Raw genomic sequence first — 18,449 nt, 5'->3', positions numbered from 1 at the left:
CAATGTCACTATCTTGTCAGATGTTGACCGGTGAACCTCTCATGTGTGGTGGACTTGTATTATTGCAATAAACCATACTGGACCGTGACCCAGCTGCCTCTGCTTCTTTTTGACCACTGTTGGTGATTTTTCAACTGCTTTTTCAAGAACTTCGAATTTTTGAGAGGCTTAGCACAAATTAATATGTCGTTCGGAGGACATCCACGACACTAACCACTTTGCCTTCTTCAAGTAATTTAAATTGTAATCAAGTTTCATAACCAAGGACATTGTGTATCAGTGTTACTGTGGTGATCATAAAATTAGCAGTTATTTAGTTATAGCAGTTATGTTATTTTTATCATTAGAAAACAGCTGTCAGACCTACGGAAGGCCTGCCCACTTTATCGTAACCAATGGGTAATAGACAAAGCTAATCTATTCCAACTGGGCTTCACTTCTTGTGAAACAGCAGATTTTCTCTTGGTTTAGATTTTTGCCAATTTATGGGATGCCATGAGAAAATGTAAACCTATTTCAAGCCATTCAAATCAAAGAAAAAAAACTGATAAGTTATTGCTTTTATAGCTGTTTAGTATTTAAGTGTATGTATCATGTAACTTGCCTGGTCATTGATCTAAATTTAAAACTGAAACTGCAGAAAACATTTCTTTTCAAATGGAACTCTACAGACATCATATTGTTTCCCAGCAGAGAACAGAGAGTGGCAGTTACACCCACCCACACATCTCAGACAACCCATTTGGGGAGGATACATCCGCTGTACAAACAAAAAAACTCACTGTTAAGTTTCTCCCCATCTGGTTTGTTCTTTTCCTACCTTCTCTACATTTCAGGTAAGCAATTAACTATTTCCATTTCATTTTCAAATGTCTACAGCTAAAATGGGTATGTTCACCTAAACTTACATATTTTCAGTAATGGCAGCAGTTACCAGTGTCAGAACCTCAAAAGGCATTCTCATTTATACTCTGCTCAGCCTGGTCTGCTTCGGATGCGCCATGTTTGAAACAGACTTGCTGGTAAGATTATGGTAACAATGGTGGATACATTTTCAGGACTTTTGACATTATTGTGGATACAGCAGTTATATGTATTCATGTAAGTAAAGGAGAATAAATGCAAATATTATTTCACTTTCAGACAAAGGTGAAGGAAAGCCATCAATTGGCAAAGGAAAGGTATGAGAAACTGAAGGTAAACAAAGTGACGTTACATTGGTTGCCAGCTCTGTGTAAGTTTCTCTTTTTTTATCAAAATCGATTTAAACTGAAACAAGTTTGAAAAAATGAAATTGTATCATTCAGTCCATATAATAACATTTATAAAACAAGATTTTTAACTTTACTGCTAATGTTTTTTGGTTTGTTTTTAGGAACACAAATTCAAAGTAATTTGAAACTTTTAACCTGATTTCCTGTTGTGATGCAGAATCTTTAAGATTCCAGGCTTTGTTCATTTTAGATGAGATGGAACTGAAGCTATTAGGATTTTAATAATGATAAGGGCTTTAAGAAAAACTATGTTTTAATATAATAAAGAGGTTTTATCTTTTTCCCTTAGAATGACCGGAAGACGTTCGTCGACATCATTTCAGACAGGATTCGTTCCTACATGAACATTGTGGAACCAATGATGTATAGGGAAGAATTTCCTGAACAAATAAAGCAGACAAAGGAGTTACTTGACAAACTAAAAACTTATGTCGCCACAGAAAATTCTAAACTCGATATAGAAATAGAGGCTCTTGAAGTACTTCTTAAGGAAAATGACCAGATAATTAACTGCCTTGATGGGAATCAGAGGGATGAATTATGATATGCCTAAGCCATTAAGTGCCACGTGATGTCTCATTTCTCCGTCCTGTATTTGTATTCAAATTCAAATTTTTTTTTCTTTTAATTCTTCTCATTATTTTAACACTTTTTGAACTGTTTTAGATTGCAGAAAAAAAACAAAAATCCAGTAGGTTACACTTTTGCCTTAAATCTAGATGTGGTAATTTTTATGTTTTCTAAAACTTTTAAATGACTACTGACAATGCCTACCCTAGGTTGACAGTCTCAAAGAATATCATTCCTAACGGTGGATGTTATAATTATGACATAACAGTGTTGATATAATCATTTTTTTATATAAAAATAAAAAAGCTATAAATATGTATCTGAATATGTATCTACAATCCTGTTGACATTATTAATGCACCAAATAAACAATGTTTTAAAACCTTAGTTCCCTGTTTTTTAATGATACTTGTAGTAAAAAGGTTTTCTTAGAATAATATTTAGAATAAAATTATTCAACTTTGAGCCACTGGGTGTGTTTTACCTGTAACCTCCATGTTTGCATTCTTGAAGGCCAATGGTGACACTGCTCGTTCACAAAATGAAACCGTCCCCCTCATTTTAAAGCCGACCAGTTTGGACCAGCAGGTTGGGAAGTCATGGAGTTACTTGTAAATTGAAAGCCCCTTTCACAACTCTATATTTAAATCCTACATCAGAGAACCATATTATCTGATTAGCTCAGTATCATACCTGTTTTGATGCCTAAAAAGAACTTGTAGCTTAATTAGCCCTGATGTTTAGGGGAGCTCCATAACTGCCATAAAGTGTTACTGTGGGCTGAATGAATCATTCAGCGAGGGATCTGATCTTCTCAAGTTACATAATTTTTGCATTAACTTTCTGAGGGCAACCCGCACAAAGCACAACTGCTATAGACCTGTACCTTGACCTGAAAAAGAATAATTTGATATAAATATATTGATGGGTCAAAACTTACAGTGTTGCTTTAAATAGGTGGATTTTATGTTTTGTGCAATTCAAAGTTGATTAATGAGAGCATTTGTATCATTCCTACTGTATTTTTATGTTGGGGCATGTCATTGAAAAGATGAGTGGATTTATTACTGTGTACAAAAGAAAGGATTATCTAATATTTAAAGGAGAAGTTCGGTTTTTTACACTTTAAGCCCATTTTCTGTAGTGTCCAGGATGAAATCGAATGATCGACACCAAAAGTTTGACAATTGCTCCTGTCTCTGCTTTTTGGCTCATTTAGAATCACCCCCTGGCTGCTTTAGAATGGCTTGCATAGAGCATGTCCGATAATGTCCTTAAAACAACCTTAAACGTTCTTTTTTTAAAATATGCTACTCACCGGGTCGTCAGCGCTGTTCAATGACGTTCCAAAAAAAGTTTCGTAAAGAAAAAACGTTCCTGTAGTGTTTTATTTAGCATTTTGTAAATCCCATTGAGTTCTGTTGGAATAGTCAATATTCCGCTGCCACCGGAAACGGAAATGGAGCCTGTTTACACAGTTGTAGTCTTTTCGCTTCACTCTGTGTACTCCGACGTCGAGAATCAAGAATCCACCTTTCGTATTCCATTTTCAGAGTTTTTTAAAGTGTTTAACAGAGACGTTAGCACCTCGACGTCGGAGTACACAGAGTGAAGCAAAAAGACTACAACTGTGTAAACAGGCCCCATTTCCGTTTCCGGTGGCAGCGGAATATTGACTATTCCTACAGAACTCAATGGGATTTACAAAATGCTAAATAAAACACTACAGGAACGTTTTTTCTTTACGAAACTTTTTTTGGAACGTCATTGAACAGCGCTGACGACCCGGTGAGTAGCATATTTAAAAAAAAAAACGTTTAAGGTTGTTTTAAGGACATTATCGGACATGCTCTATGCAAGCCATTCTAAAGCAGCCAGGGGGTGATTCTAAATGAGCCAAAAAGCAGAGACAGGAGCAATTGTCAAACTTTTGGTGTCGATCATTCGATTTCATCCTGGACACTACAGAAAATGGGCTTAAAGTGTAAAAAACCGAACTTCTCCTTTAAGGAAAACCACTCTGCTGGGCAACACAGAGTATCTGGATCAGACCTTTTGATTTATTACAGGTCTTCCATACCCAAGCACTAGTGAAATGTTTACATAACAGACTGTGAACTGTCTTATCTTTGTGTCTTGCAGCTGCAGAAACCAGCTCTTGCAGATGACCTTCTGAGCAGCACAATACAAAGGCTTATTCCCAAAGAACCCATAAGCATGTTTAAATAAACACAAAAAATAAGTGATGAGACTTTAGCAAGTAACAGTTCCCACTCCATGAGAATTTGTCAGGTTAAGGTGTATGTTTATTTCCCTCCCGTTTCAATATACAATTCGCTGTTTTCTATACGTCTTTGTAGGGTTGCATGGGGGGTTTCTCCAGGGTTATTTGAGAGAGGAACAGCAAACCACCATAATTGAAATATAAGTTCGTTTTAGTTATTTTTTTTCTTGATTTAAGCTTATACTCTTTACATTTAAAATAGAAAAAAAAACATTTAATTAGGTATTAATCAGAAAAAAAAATCTGATTAGTTTAATAAGGGCAAAAGTGTGTAAGTTAATTTATCTGAAAATATTATTGACTCACATAATAAAATAGATTAGATTAGATTTAGGTTTGTTACAGTGTGTTCTGAAATATAACTGCAATACATTAAACATGCAATACTCACATGTGTACACTGCTTATGCTGTATGTTTTAATTAAAATTAGAAAGAAGCTTATAATTGATCCTCTGATTATAAACTATTATCAGCCTTTTTACTTTATCATGTGCAGTTAATACATATTTTAGGGAAGTGGCAGCCTAGTGGTTAGGGCATAGAGCCTGGAATCCTGAGGTTCTGATAGACTGCCACTCTGGGTCTTTGAGCAGGACCTTTAACCCCAAACTCCTCCCCGGGCCCCGCATAATGGCAGCCAACTGCTCCCCAAGTAGATGGGTTAAAAGCAAGGGTAAATTTCTCCAATGTAAGATAAATAAAAGTTAAATTATTAAATCAAAATATTTAAGGGATACAAACACCGTCTGCAATTCACAATATGCCAAATGACACAAAAATTTATAGTTTTTCTTAAACAGCTATAGATGACACTAAATATTGCTTTTCCTGTGAAAGGAAAAGGCTCTAGGTAGTATCATTTCAGCAAAAATGAAAGTGAAAAGGCACGTTGCAGAGCTAAATTGCCAACTTGTTGTGGTGAATGAAAAATAAGACTCTTTTAAACTTTCAGTTTCTCAGGGGTGACAACGCCTTGGGGATATACAGGTGCTGGTCATAAAATTAGAATATCATGAAAAAGTAGATTGATTTCAGTAATTCCATTTAAAAAGTGAAACTTGTATATTATATTCATACATTACATACAAACTCATATATTTCAGATGTTTATTTTGTTTAATTTTGATGATTACAAATGACAACAAATGAAAATCTCAAATTCATCATATCAGAAAATTAGAATATTACTGAAGACCAATAAAAACAAAGGATTTATAGAAATGTTGGCCAACTGAAAAGTATGAACATGAAAAGTATGAGCATGTACAGCACTCAGTATTTAGTTGGGCCTCCTTTGGCCTGTATTACTGCAGCAATGCGGCGTGGCATGGAGTCGATCAGTCTGTGGCACTGCTCAGGTGTTATGATAGCCCAGGTTGCTCTAATAGTGGCTTTTAGCTCTTCTGAATTGTTGGGTCTGGTGTATTGCATCTTCTTCTTCACAATACCCCATAGATTTTCTATGGGGTTAAGGTCAGGAGAGTTTGCTGGCCAATTAAGAACAGGGATACCATGGTCCTTCAACCAGGTACTGGTAGCTTTGGCACTGTGTGCAGGTGCCAAGTCCTGTTGGAAAATGAAATCTGCATCTCCAAAAAGTTGGTCAGCTGCAGGAAGCATGAAGTGCTCTAAAACTTCCTGGTATGTGGCTGCGTTGACCCTGGACCTCAGAAAACACAATGGACCAACACCAGCAGATGACATGGCACCCCAAACCATCACTGACTGTGGAAACTTTACACTGGACTTCAAGCAACGTGGATGAAGTGCCTCTCTTCTTTTCCTCCAGACTCTGGGACCTTGATTTCCAAAGGAAATGCAAAATTTACTTTCATCAGAGAACATGACTTTGGACCACTCACCAGCAGTCCAGTCCTGTTTCTCTTTAGCCCAGGCAAGACGCTTCTGACGCTGTCTGTGGTTCAAGAGTGGCTTGACACAAGGAATGCGACAGCAGAAACCCATGTCTTTCATACGTCTGTGTGTGGTGGTTCTTGAAGCACTCACTCCAGCTGCAGTCCACTCTTTGTGAATCTCCCCCACATTTTTGAATGGGTTTTGTTTCACAATCCTCTCCAGGGTGCGGTTATCTCTCTTGCTTGTACACTTTTTTCGACCACATCTTTTCCTTCCCTTCGCCTCTCTATTAATGTGCTTGGACACTGAGCTCTGTGAACAGCCAGCCTCTTTAGCGATGACCTTTTGTGTCTTGCCCTCCTTGTGCAAGGTGTCGATGGTCGTCTTTTGGACAACTGTCAAGTCAGCAGTCTTCCCCATGATTGTGTAGCCTATAGAACTAGACTGAAAGACCATTTAAAGGCTTTTGCAGGTGGTTTGAGTTAATTAGCTGATTAGAGTGTGGCACCAGGGGCCATCAATTTTGAACCTTTTCACAATATTCTAATTTTCTGATATGATGAATTTGAGATTTTCATTTGTTGTCATTTGTAATCATCAAAATTAAACAAAATAAACATCTGAAATATATGAGTTTGTATCTAATGTATGAATATAATATACAAGTTTCACTTTTTAAATGGAATTACTGAAATCAATCTACTTTTTCATGATATTCTAATTTTATGACCAGCACCTGTAATCTATTGAGCGCTAGGTCTCCTTTGCTTTCAAGAGTGCTGAGGAAATTATTTAACAAAGTATACCGTTTTATAAAAATAAAAATAAATATTAATCCTTGTCTTTAGTGGGGTTTTTTTTTTTAAGTACACAGCCTTCATAGGCCCTGTTACCTGAACAATCAGAGAGGCAGAACCCCAAAGAGTGCTGTATTATTTGATGAGTTTTACACTTTCCTTGTCCACCCACACCTGTTTTTCTGTACATATTGACATGAACAAGAAAAAAAAAGCCCCTCTTCTACAACAGAAAAGACTGCTAAATTGGATACATGATACCAGGTACAGTGGTTTACAGGAGCTGGGTGGACATATTTATTTTAGTGTGGATTTTGACTATTGACACAACAAAGGAGAATCTAATATTATCGTTTTAGCTCCATTTCTGTTTTCATCTGTGTGGATTTTATCATCCTTTTAGTTAATAGTGTTTATGTTAGGGTGACCAGAAGTCGTTTTTTTCCCGGACATGTCCTACTTTTTATACCTAAAAAAATGTCCAGGGTGAATTTCAAAACTGTCCGGGATTTTGGTCGACTACATTGTAGCACGAGTCTGTGTGGCACGCCTGTGTGAAACTTGGGTGATAAGACCCATGAAAAGGAGTCTGGAATAAAAGTGTCAGAGCAAGACAAGACGAATGGTCATTTTCAAACAAGAATATAGCACCATCTTGATGAGAAAAAGTCAACAGAGGACCCCTCTATGTGTATGATGAATTACTGGAGCAAACTAATGGATTCATTTGAGTACATGTATATATTTAGTAGACGAACACTGAGTGTAAAAACAGAAACTAAAAGAGAGCATAACAGTCACACTGAGTCTCACTTACTTTGAGCACCATCAGGCTGATAGAGAGGACCAACTCTGCCATATTTAAAAATAAATACAGAAATAAATAAATGCTAAATAAATAAATAAGCATACAATTAATCGGCACCAAAAATACAATAAACAAAAAAATTTAAGTAGAAATTAAATTTTACAGTGAGACATAAATGTATATAACTCTTTTAATTAGCTTCTTTATTTATTTGCCTCTGTATGTCTCTGGAGGTTTGGCTTTAATCATCTGGGTACTCTTAAAATGAAACCTTGCTGAATCATTTAAGGACAAAGTAAATCATTTGCCAAAGAAAATAGCATCTGTCTAGTTTGTCTGTTGACAGCTGCCAGTACAAAACATTTTAAAGAACATATGAGGACTACTTTCATTTACAACTGCCTTAAAACTTCATTATTTATTGTAAGATTAAAAAAAATATATATTTTTTTGCCTATAACTTTTTTTTTTCCTTTTATTTGTAATACTAAATTTAAAAAGTGTTAAAATCCTTTCCCATTTTCAAGACTAAACTATGCTTTTATTAATTATGATATGCTGGCTCAGTGGAACTGTTCTAAAAAAAAGTTTATTTTCTTTATTATAATGTGAAAGGTGAGTTTTGTCTTTATAAGAAATTAAGCTAAACATTTTGCTCTTAGGAAGGCCTCATTTTTCAATGCATTTATGTTATGTCTTATAATCAGTCATGAATGTGACTCTGGGAGCTGCAATCCCTCTGTGTAATGACTGGTCCCTGACGCCAAACTCGGTTCATGTTGTGAGAAATTTTTCTGCGTGACCATGAATTCTTTAATTTAGCAGAACAACTTGCATGTTTTACTGAAGTGACCTTGCATCTTTGTGTGAAGGAGTGGAATTCTTCCAGGACCCGGCAACTCTTACACTATATTGCCAAAAGTATTTGCTCACCTGCCTTGACTCACATATGAGCTTAAGTGACATCCCGTTCCTAATCCATAGGGTTCAATATGACGTCGGTCCACCCTTTGCAGCTAGAACAGCTTCAACTCTTCTGGGAAGGCTGTCCACAAGGTTTAGGAGTGTGTTTATGGGAATTTTTGACCATTCTTCCAGAAGCGCATTTGTGAGGTCGCACACTGATGTTGGACGAGAAGGCCTGGCTCTCAGTCTCCGCTCTAATTCATCCCAAAGGTGTTCTATCGGGTTGAGGTCAGGACTCTGTGCAGGCCAGTCAAGTTCATCCACACCAAACTCTGTCATCCATGTCTTTATGGACCTTGCTTTGTGCACTGGTGCACAGTCATGTTGGAAGAGGAAGGGGCCAGCTCCAAACTGTTCCCACAAAGTTGGGAGCATGGAATTGTCCAAAATGTCTTGGTATGCTGAAGCATTCAGAGTTCCTTTCACTGGAACTAAGGGGCCAAGCCCAGCTCCTGAAAAACAACCTCACACCATAATCCCCCCTCCACCAAACTTTACACTTGGCACAATGCAGTCAGACAAGTACCGTTCTCCTGGCAACCGCCAAACCCAGACCCGTCCATCAGATTGCCAGATGGAGAAGCGCGATTCGTCACTCCAGAGAACGGCGTCTCCACTGCTCTAGAGTCCAGTGGCGGCGTGCTTTACACCACCGCATCCGACGCTTTGCATTGCACTTGGTGATGTATGGCTTGGATGCAGCTGCTCGACCATGGAAACCCATTCCATGAAGCTCTCTGCGCACTGTTCTTGAGCTAATCTGAAGGCCACATGAAGTTTGGAGGTCTGTAGTGATTGACTCTGCAGAAAGTTGGCGACCTCTTCGCACTATGCGCGTCAGCATCCGCTGACCCCGCTCCGTCGGTTTACGTGGCCTACCACTTCGTGGCTGAGTTGCTGTCGTTCCCAAACACTTCCATTTTCTTATAATACAGCTGACAGTTGACTGTGGAATATTTAGGAGCGAGGAAATTTCACGACTGGATTTGTTGCACAGGTGGCATCCTATCACAGTTCCACGCTGGAATTCACTGAGCTCCTGAGAGCGACCCATTCTTTCACAAATGTTTGTAAAAACAGTCTGCATGCCTAGGTGCTTGAATTTATACACCTGTGGCCATGGAAGTGATTGGAACACCTGATTCCAATAATTTGGATGGGTGAGCAAATACTTTTGGCAATATAGTGTATCTTGTTTCGTTTCAGACTATGCTGTCGAATTTATTGCCTTGTTCCTGATAAGAGAAGGCTCTCTTAAGGTTGCTTTGTTTTATGTTTTGCTGTATGCTGTAACTGGTATAAAGAATGACAGTTAAACCCAATTATAGCATGCAGTAAGTCATTTTTCTATGTAATCTTTTAAAACACCATGAATATACTCATGCTAACACGAGGTAAGGAGAAATTATAACTTCCTGAGAATATTTATTGCAGGGAGCAACCAGGGAAGTTTTAGAAATTGTTTTCACAGACATTTAAGATGAAAGGTGAAACTAAAAGAAACACTGATAAATCTCTCTGAAAAATGTGTCCCCCTCACTTTTTAGATGGTGGTTAAATCCCTGAATATATATTTTGCAGTATCTGACTACCCTATGTGTAGAATCTGCTGGAACACAAGAAGCTGTTTTCAAATTAAACCATTTGATTGTGAAAGTACTATTTTAAATACACTTTCATTTCATGACTTTGAAGCTCAAGTTCAATAGCGTTGACCACTTTTTTAATGGCAAAAGCCAATTAATCCTTTAGATGGTGGCAGTCAGTGGTACACACTTTTTAATTTGATCTGCAATACTGCATACTAAATGCATTGCTGTGTAACTGCCTTATTATTTAGTTTCTGGTATTAATTTAAGTGATTAGAACCTTTTAATCATTGTCCCTAAAACTAATGAATTCATTGTCAAAAATACAACATTTTCTGAATAAGGTTTCTTCATCAGGTTTAAAATACCGGTCAAGAATTTACAAATAATTACTGCCTGGGCAGATGCGTCAATGGAGGAAAAACTCCCTATTTTTCACTACTCAATTTTGGCAAGTATGGGTAGACTGTCCACAGCAGCAGGGCTTATTTCCAGTAGTTACTTATGAAAGGGAGTGTGGATAAATGTTTTTCCTACTTACCGGTATGCTGGTCACAGGATTTGTTTAAAATGTTTTTTCAGAGTGAAAGTAGACCTTAAAACATTTGTGTTGGGATCCATGGTTTGCCCTCCTGAGGGCGGTGTGGATCCCATTCTGTGGGCTTCTGTTTTCTGTTTGGATCCAGGGGTTTGCCCTCCAGAGGGCGATATGGATCCTTCCCTGGGAGCTGGTTCTCAGCGCACAGCTGTTTCCCATCAGCTCTGCTCATTAACCTCTCCCCATATAAGCTGTGTGACAGCTTCACTCGTAGCCGGATCGTAGCCTGTGTTACCCACAGCCATGTGTTAGCCATTGTTTCCAAGCCTAGTATTCCCAAGCCATGTGTGCCCTGTACGGTCATAGCTTCCTCATGCTATGCCCGTTTCTGACACAGGGACTCTGTTGAACTCTGCCTGCCTGAACCAGCGAACCAGTGAGTTTTTGAGTTAGTTTTTGATCCCTGAGTTAACCTGTTTTCTGTCCTCTCTGCCTTCCAGGGCAGGTTCCCTGTGTTCTTGAATAAATATTGGACTGATCCCTCATCTGGGTCTGTGGGTTCTGCATCCTTGGGCTGGCGGGCCAACCACGCATCATGACAATTTGTGTTTTCATTTTGTCAAGAGATATTTTACTTTTAAATCTCTGTTGAAGTGTCTGTGTCTTCAGGGCAGGCCTCTGTGGGCTACCTATCCAGTCACATTTATTTTCAGTGCAGCCAAGGTTCTCAGCTGGCCTGCCAAGGACAACCTGTAAATATTCGTTTTAGTAACTGTCAGTAGAATAACCTAGACAACATAATGCACACTTTCTTTTACCTTTCTTTAAATTCACAAGTTCACATAAATTTCATTGAAATTTGATATAAAAGCATTTTAAGTTGTATAAATGGCTCAAACGATTTGAATATCCTTCTAAACGCACCCTCTAAGGTTTGTTGCAGTTTTCCCTCCAATTTCTCCACTTGATGCTTGTAAATTAAACCTTATTGAAAATTTTTTAGGGTGTATAGTCGCACACAACAGACACAGAGGCAGAAAGGGAGGTTAGAAAGAAAGAGGGTATAAGAACTAACAGGAGAGAGAGAGACAGAGACATTAAAGAGTGCATGAAAAGAGAGTAAATAAAATAAAACGGAAAAAATGGACGACCCAGAAGATATAAAGAAACTCTTAGAAGTCTGCTTACAAATCTGTATGAGATGAGAGGAACACAAAACAGAGAACAAAACAGCATCAAAAAGAAGACAACGGACAACCAAAAAGCAGGTATCTCTTAGATATCCATGTGTGGGAGGCAACACATATGGTAATTACACAATATTATTCAGGATTATATATATCTCTAGCTGCAGTTAAGTATTTAGTAGTAGTGTGTATCAGTGAACATCTGGAACCAAACTCCTGTGGTATGTATGCAGGGCATGCTCAGGAGGCTGAGGCCTGACCAGGCAGCCAACAGGAATGAGACAGAATGAGACTAATCTGCTCTCGTGTTTGGCCTTCAACGACAACCTCGCTCCTACAGAATCGTCAGGCACCTGTCACTAGCGGGGAGCATAAGAAGAGGGAGGAGGCATGAGTAGCTTACACTTTGGGCAGTATGTGAAGCGGAGGAGCCAACCTGACAAGTAGACAGCAACAACTTCACATTCATCCCCCAGTGAGGGAAGGGGGCTCGCTAAGAGAAAAAAGAGAGGGGCCGGAACCGGGCGTCACCATGGGGAGGAGAGTAACAGTGCAGCCCAGAACCAGCCACAAAAACCACCCCAAGCCACCCCCAGGGGGGGAACATCCCGAACGGCCACATTCCCCCCATGGTATCCCCCCACACACCGCACACTCAATCCCCAAAGACATCAGAGCAGGTAGCCAACCTGTCGAAGAGCCCACCACACCCCTAGCCAGTCATAGCCATAACAGGCCCCCACATCCATATTGTATGGCCCATTATTAAAGCAACTCAAGACAAGCAATAGGCTTCTCACCTAGATGTCATGCTTCATGAATGCAGTATTCATTTAAAATAACAGTCATGGCAAAAAACACGAAAAAAAACACTCAGAGACAGAACCAAAGGAATCACAGGTAGACCCCTGAATTACCTGCTCCTCATTTCTACTCTGCTAAGTCTTTTTTGTTTATAAAGAGCACAATCTGTCAGTGATTTACTTTTAAGCAGATACTAAGTGTCATTAAAAGAGTTGATACAAAATCTAGAAAAAACTTGGGGTGAGCGTTGCTTACCAATTTATTGGATAATGAGCGAAATGCTAGCCTGACGTAGTCCGACTCAATTCTAGTCAGAATATGAGTCTGATGCTGCTCCATAGAGCTGTGATTATGGGGCGTGTTTCGAACGAACCAGGAAAAAAAATGCCTCTGCACTCAATTGGATAGATCTACAACCAATAAGAGCAACGGAGTGCCTGACATATGTTAAGCGAGGCATAGTTGTTGTCCACAAAAATCAAAGCGTGCAGTTTCGCGTTTCTCTGTTCCTCTTTTAAAATTAATTTGCTGTCGATATCTTCTAGAACAGACCTAATAGCAGAATCTACTCACCCAAACTCTCCAGCGGCAGCCATTATTGTTGTCACCCTAGCGCGCTTTGGTCACGTGGTTGATTACGTTACTGTTGATCATCTGTCCATCATCGTATAAAGCCCGCCCTGACAATTTGATTGGATCGCCTGACAGTGGGCTTTAATACTCGCGCTACTATGGAGCAGAGCCAGACCGAACTTCCCCGAACTCAAACCTTGTGGGCGGGACTAAGTTCTGACTGGCACCCAGGCTAGCGAAATACATGCCATTTAATAAAAAACTAGACTGTTTTATAAAAACAGCATTTATTAACATTTCACAGGATCAACAATGGTTAATATTTCTGCAAAAAAATGTCTCTTCAGGGCCCTTTTAGACAAAATCAATGGAGTGTTAAACATTATGTAGAAGCAACCTCCATTCCCAATATGCTTGAATCCATAAGATGTTTAGATAAAGCTGTTACTTTAGAGATCTATGTTGCAGCTTCTCGTTGAAGTAAAGACACACTCGTATTGAGATAATTTGATAACAAAAGATCTCAAGAAGTTCATGCCATGCCACAAAGAAGTCTTTCTTTATTCTTCCTATTGTCATGTTGGGTTCAAGGCGTCTAACCCACATGCAGAAACACTTGTGAGACAGGGAAAAAGTTCAAAGGTTTATTTACAAAATATACAATGAGTATGAACTGGTCCTTGGTTCGGCAGACAGGTCACGGGGGGAACACCACTGAGGAGGACAGAGAGGTTAGTGTTGATCCAGGTTAATTCCAGGTTTTCTGATGTTGGAGTTAATACCTGCTCAAGGTTGGAACGGAGCTGCAGGGGGGGAAACCTTGAGGGTCCAGAGGCTAGTCGGCAGGCAGATGGCTGAGGGCAGAGGCTTAACTGAGTGCAGGCAGGCAGATTCCAGACAGAGATCACTCTCCAGGATTTCAGGTCTTCAGACAGGACTCAATCTGTGAGGCAGAGAGAAACAGGGTCAGGCAGGTTCACAAAGTCAGAGATTCAGATCTGGTTGTTTGGCTCAGGTCTTGCTCTACCGTTACAGACAAACACTCTGGCAGGGAAGTGTTAGCCTCCTCCTCCTTAAATAGTGCTTCCTGATGAGTAGATAAAAGACAGGTGTTGCAGTCAGCTCATGCCCCCAGGAGATCTCGTGCACCCTCTGGTGGAGAAAGTGGAAAAAGCCTCCAGATCCCAACACCTATCTCAAGAAGAGTGAAAGTCACAAATCATTCCCAGTGCAAGGCCATATTTGAAGAAAGTGGTTTCAATGAGGTGAGTGGTGAAAAAAACAACAGCTGAATTTGAATTTCCTGACACCTTTCCTCCTGTTGAAAGATTTTTTTTCAAATAACAGCAGTTCAATCTGAAAAACTCGCACAGAGAGAAAAGATAATTAGAAGAATTTTATTGATAAGAAGTATAGTCTTTGGCGCTCAGGCCTCGGCAGGAACATTCATGCTGAATTATGCTTTAACATGCATAAGTAGATGAATGAGAAATAGGGATGTTCCCCCCGGCCTGAAACTGGTGTTGGTTTAGTAACGAGGTGATCTGCTTGAGCTGTATTGTGGGACCAGAGACTACGGGAGCTGACACAGGGGCTTCACTCAGAGACTCAGGATATAGAGGTCTTGCTTGGTGATGCAGGTACCATAAACTGTCCATGATGAGCAAGCATAAAGCGACAGTGGAGAGGAAAAACTCCCCTTTGGGAAGAAACCTCTGGCAGAACTGGGCTCAACATGGTGGTCTTCTGCCGGACCAGTTGCAATGAGACGAGGGATGGTGACGACTGGGATTAATACACTCTGATGAGGTTGGGGTAGAAGTCATGTCATGGAAGACGACTCAGCTACGATGGCGGAGGAGGGGATGGAGATGGGTGAATTGTCGTCTGAATAAAATCTGACATTGCGTTTGCTGGATAGCGGGCTGAGACGGGGATTTGAAGTTATGAATTATGACGTGAAAGCAGGATGCTGATTGGGCTTCGTGGAGGAGTAGTTTGAAGCCGATTGGCTCGCGTCAGAGACGGATCAGCTTCTGATGGATGAGGTAAGCCAGAGTTTCTTCAATTGAACTTCCGCTAGAGCTTCATTTCTTTTCAAAATATCTAAGGTGTATTTAGACGGCATGTCTGAAGAGATGGGTGAAGACCTAAAAAAATGAAAAGATTCTAAAAGAAATACAATTCTTAATCAGCCTAGTTGAGAAGGAATTAAAAAGTGAGCAAAGAAGACGAAAATAAAACAGAAGAGGAAGGGGATTACCTAGATTATATTAACATTATATTGACATGTTTTATTATATCAATAAAACATGAAAGTGAGGAGGAAGAAATAGAGGGAATTAAATCATCCCGTATGTAAAATATGGAAACACATAAGAATGTTTAAAATTTTTGTGTAGAAATTCAGAAAATGGTAGAATTTCTAAAATATTAAGGGAAATCATCTTGTATAATGATTAACTGTTTTGTGTTATTTCAAAATAAATATTACACAAGAAGTTAATTTGTATCCATTGATTTATTAAAGATTTAATACTTCAAAATGATTGTCATGATGATGTATAAATAATATACTGTAAAACAAAAATAGAATTACTACCTGTTCTAATATCTACAAGAAACTAAACCTGAATATTTATTACATGCTATAATATATAGTAAACTACAATCATTATCGATAACCGTACTTTATTATTAAAGGAATTATTAATTTCTTAAATTATAAATTATATCAAACCAAATATTTATATGCAAGCTTTAAAAGGATTGAATACATTTCTCATCACTTTCTTGTATCTCTGTTAAGTTCTGATTAATTGTTGTTGCTAAATCCCAAAATAAGAGCTCTTTATTTCAACATTTCAGGTACTATGAGGTACACTTCCCAATATTAAGACAACATTTTAGAGTCTCTTAATTAATGTGCAACATTATGTGCAACATAAAACAAACTATTTGGGGATTGATCCTTTGGAAGCCTGAAAACTCAACATATACATGTTATTTTCACATGCGTATGTTTATTCATCCTGGATTTGTTCATCCATTAAAGGAGAATTCCAGTTTTTAACACTTTTAGCCCATTTTCTGTAGTGTCCAGGATGAAATCGAATGATCGACACCAAAATTTTGACAATTGGTCCTGTCTCTGCTTTTTGGCTCATGCAGAATCCCCCCCTGGCTGCTTCAGAATGGCTTCCATTGTGCATGTCCGATAATGTCCTTAAAACAACCTTAAACGTTCTTTTTTTAAAATATGCTACTCACCGGGTCGTCAGCGCTGTTCAATGACGTTCCAAAAAAAGTTTCGTGAAGAAAAACCGTTCCTGTCTTGTTTTATTTAGCATTTTGTAAATCCCAGAGCTATTTTTTCCGATACATCACAACCGCTTATAAACTTCCGCTTCCCGTTCGAATCTGAAGCGTTGCACACTCCAGACCACTAGTTGGCGACAATGTCTCTATACTTTGGGAATGTATATGAACATGTCCTCCTCAAGAATCCACCTTTCGTATTCCATTTTCAGAGTTTTTTAAAGTGTTTAACAGAGACGTTAGCACCTCGACGTCGGAGTACACAGAGTGAAGCAGAAACACTTGGGCCTTGCGAAAAGACTACAACTGTGTAAACAGGCCCCATTTCTGTTTCCGGTGGCGGAGGGATATTGACTATTCCAACAGAACTCAATGGGATTTACAAAATGCTAAATAAAACACTACAGGAACGTTTTTTCTTTACGAAACTTTTTTTGGAACGTCATTGAACAGCGCTGACGACCCGGTGAGTAGCATATTTTAAAAAAAGAACGTTTAAGGTTGTTTTAAGGACATTATCGGACATGCACTATGGAAGCCATTCTGAAGCAGCCAGGGGGGGATTCTGCATGAGCCAAATATCAGAGACAGGACCAATTGTCAAAATTTTGGTGTCGATCATTCGATTTCATCCTGGACACTACAGAAAATGGGCTAAAAGTGTTAAAAACCGGAATTCTCCTTTAATATGTTCAATAGGGAAACTGTTTCTTTATTCTAGAGATGACCATGTTTTGCTAGTTGTACTTGTTAGGATAATTATCGTTGATGATGTGTGAGTTTATTAAACCCTAATATTAACCACCTGTTGCATGTCAAAACTGATGTTTTCCCAGTAGTTTATCCAATTAAGACAGTTTGTCTGTCTGGATATACAGTTATAATCTTCATTCTGCACATGGCAAAGATTTGGGAATGGAATGAGAGCCTAGTCCTTCAGCTAAGAACCAAGTGTAATATTTTGATAAGGCTGGAGAAGACCAAACCACTCTAAACTAACCAGTGGAAATGGGGAAATAGTTACCCTAGCTATAATGAATGGACCAAAATTCCAGTAAACTGTGGAAAAAGTCCTGTGTAAGGCCCAAAACTTCTACTCAACTATGGAAACTTTTGAAAATATAAAGTAACTGATCAGATGCATTTATTATGATTTATATTTATAATAATAGTATAGTATATTATAGTATAACATAGTATAATAATTCAAATCCCTTAAAGTTTATGCATGTTTATTATCAGACCATAGCAAAAAACAGAAACTAACAATCATATGATCCAATTAAATTTTTCAGTAATGTTGATTATACACTTATAAACACACAGAAACATGAGGCAGAAACAGTTTAAATATCTATTTAACTATATATATATATGTCACAGCTCCTCTGTTAGCCATCCCGTCATGCACAGATCGGATGCCAGACAGTTTTTTTTGTTGTTTTTTTTAAATCTACATCTTCTAAAACCCGTTACATATATATGCCTTTTCCCCATCTATCACCAGTATCTTTACTGATTCGCAGTTTTATCAAAAATAGGTGTAAATCAAAGACAAAAATCTCATCAAAAAAAGTCTTAGATTTGTATTAACAAAAACTACAACTCATCATGAGCATCTTCTTGGAGCTCTATGATGGACCAGATTTCCTCAATCTCATTTTCTAAGGCTTTTTTTCTTCTTGCAAAGTCAGACCTTTCTTTAACTAAAAAGTTGATGATGACATTCTTGAGTCTTTTAAGTGGTGATGAACTGTCAGATTCAGCCATCAGCTGCCGCAGAAAGGGATAGATTTTCTCAAGCTGCGCTTCATGATAGTATTCCTCTAAAATCAGTTCATTCATGAGTTGTCTCTGAAAAAAAGATTATTATAATCAGGAA

The 18,449-nt window shown here is 38.6% G+C and overlaps 1 protein-coding gene across 5 annotated transcripts; it reads left to right on the top strand.

Annotated features, from left to right (window-relative positions):
• Window positions 1-2,224, top strand: LOC119786649. Of its 5 annotated transcripts, none has more exons than XR_005281214.1 (5): window positions 1-243; window positions 691-836; window positions 919-1,022; window positions 1,144-1,197; window positions 1,564-2,224. XR_005281214.1 is itself a non-coding variant. In XM_038290146.1 (4 exons), the coding sequence occupies exons 1-4, from the start codon at window positions 587-589 to the stop codon at window positions 1,816-1,818; spliced, it is 663 nt and encodes a 220-aa protein (XP_038146074.1). In that variant the 5' UTR covers window positions 5-586; the 3' UTR covers window positions 1,819-2,224. The 5 variants fall into 5 exon arrangements, 1 of the variants encoding a protein (XP_038146074.1); XR_005281213.1 differs by having other exon boundaries at window positions 2-231; XR_005281216.1 differs by having other exon boundaries at window positions 11-118; window positions 672-836.
• The last annotated feature ends 16,225 nt before the right edge of the window (window positions 2,225-18,449 follow it).

This window comes from Cyprinodon tularosa, unplaced genomic scaffold (assembly GCF_016077235.1).
Source record: "Cyprinodon tularosa strain WSP-4 unplaced genomic scaffold, ASM1607723v1 ctg276, whole genome shotgun sequence".
Taxonomy (NCBI): Eukaryota; Metazoa; Chordata; class Actinopteri; order Cyprinodontiformes; family Cyprinodontidae; genus Cyprinodon; species Cyprinodon tularosa.
The sequence above is the reverse complement of the archived record's forward strand: the minus strand, read 5'-3'. Positions and strand labels throughout refer to the sequence as shown.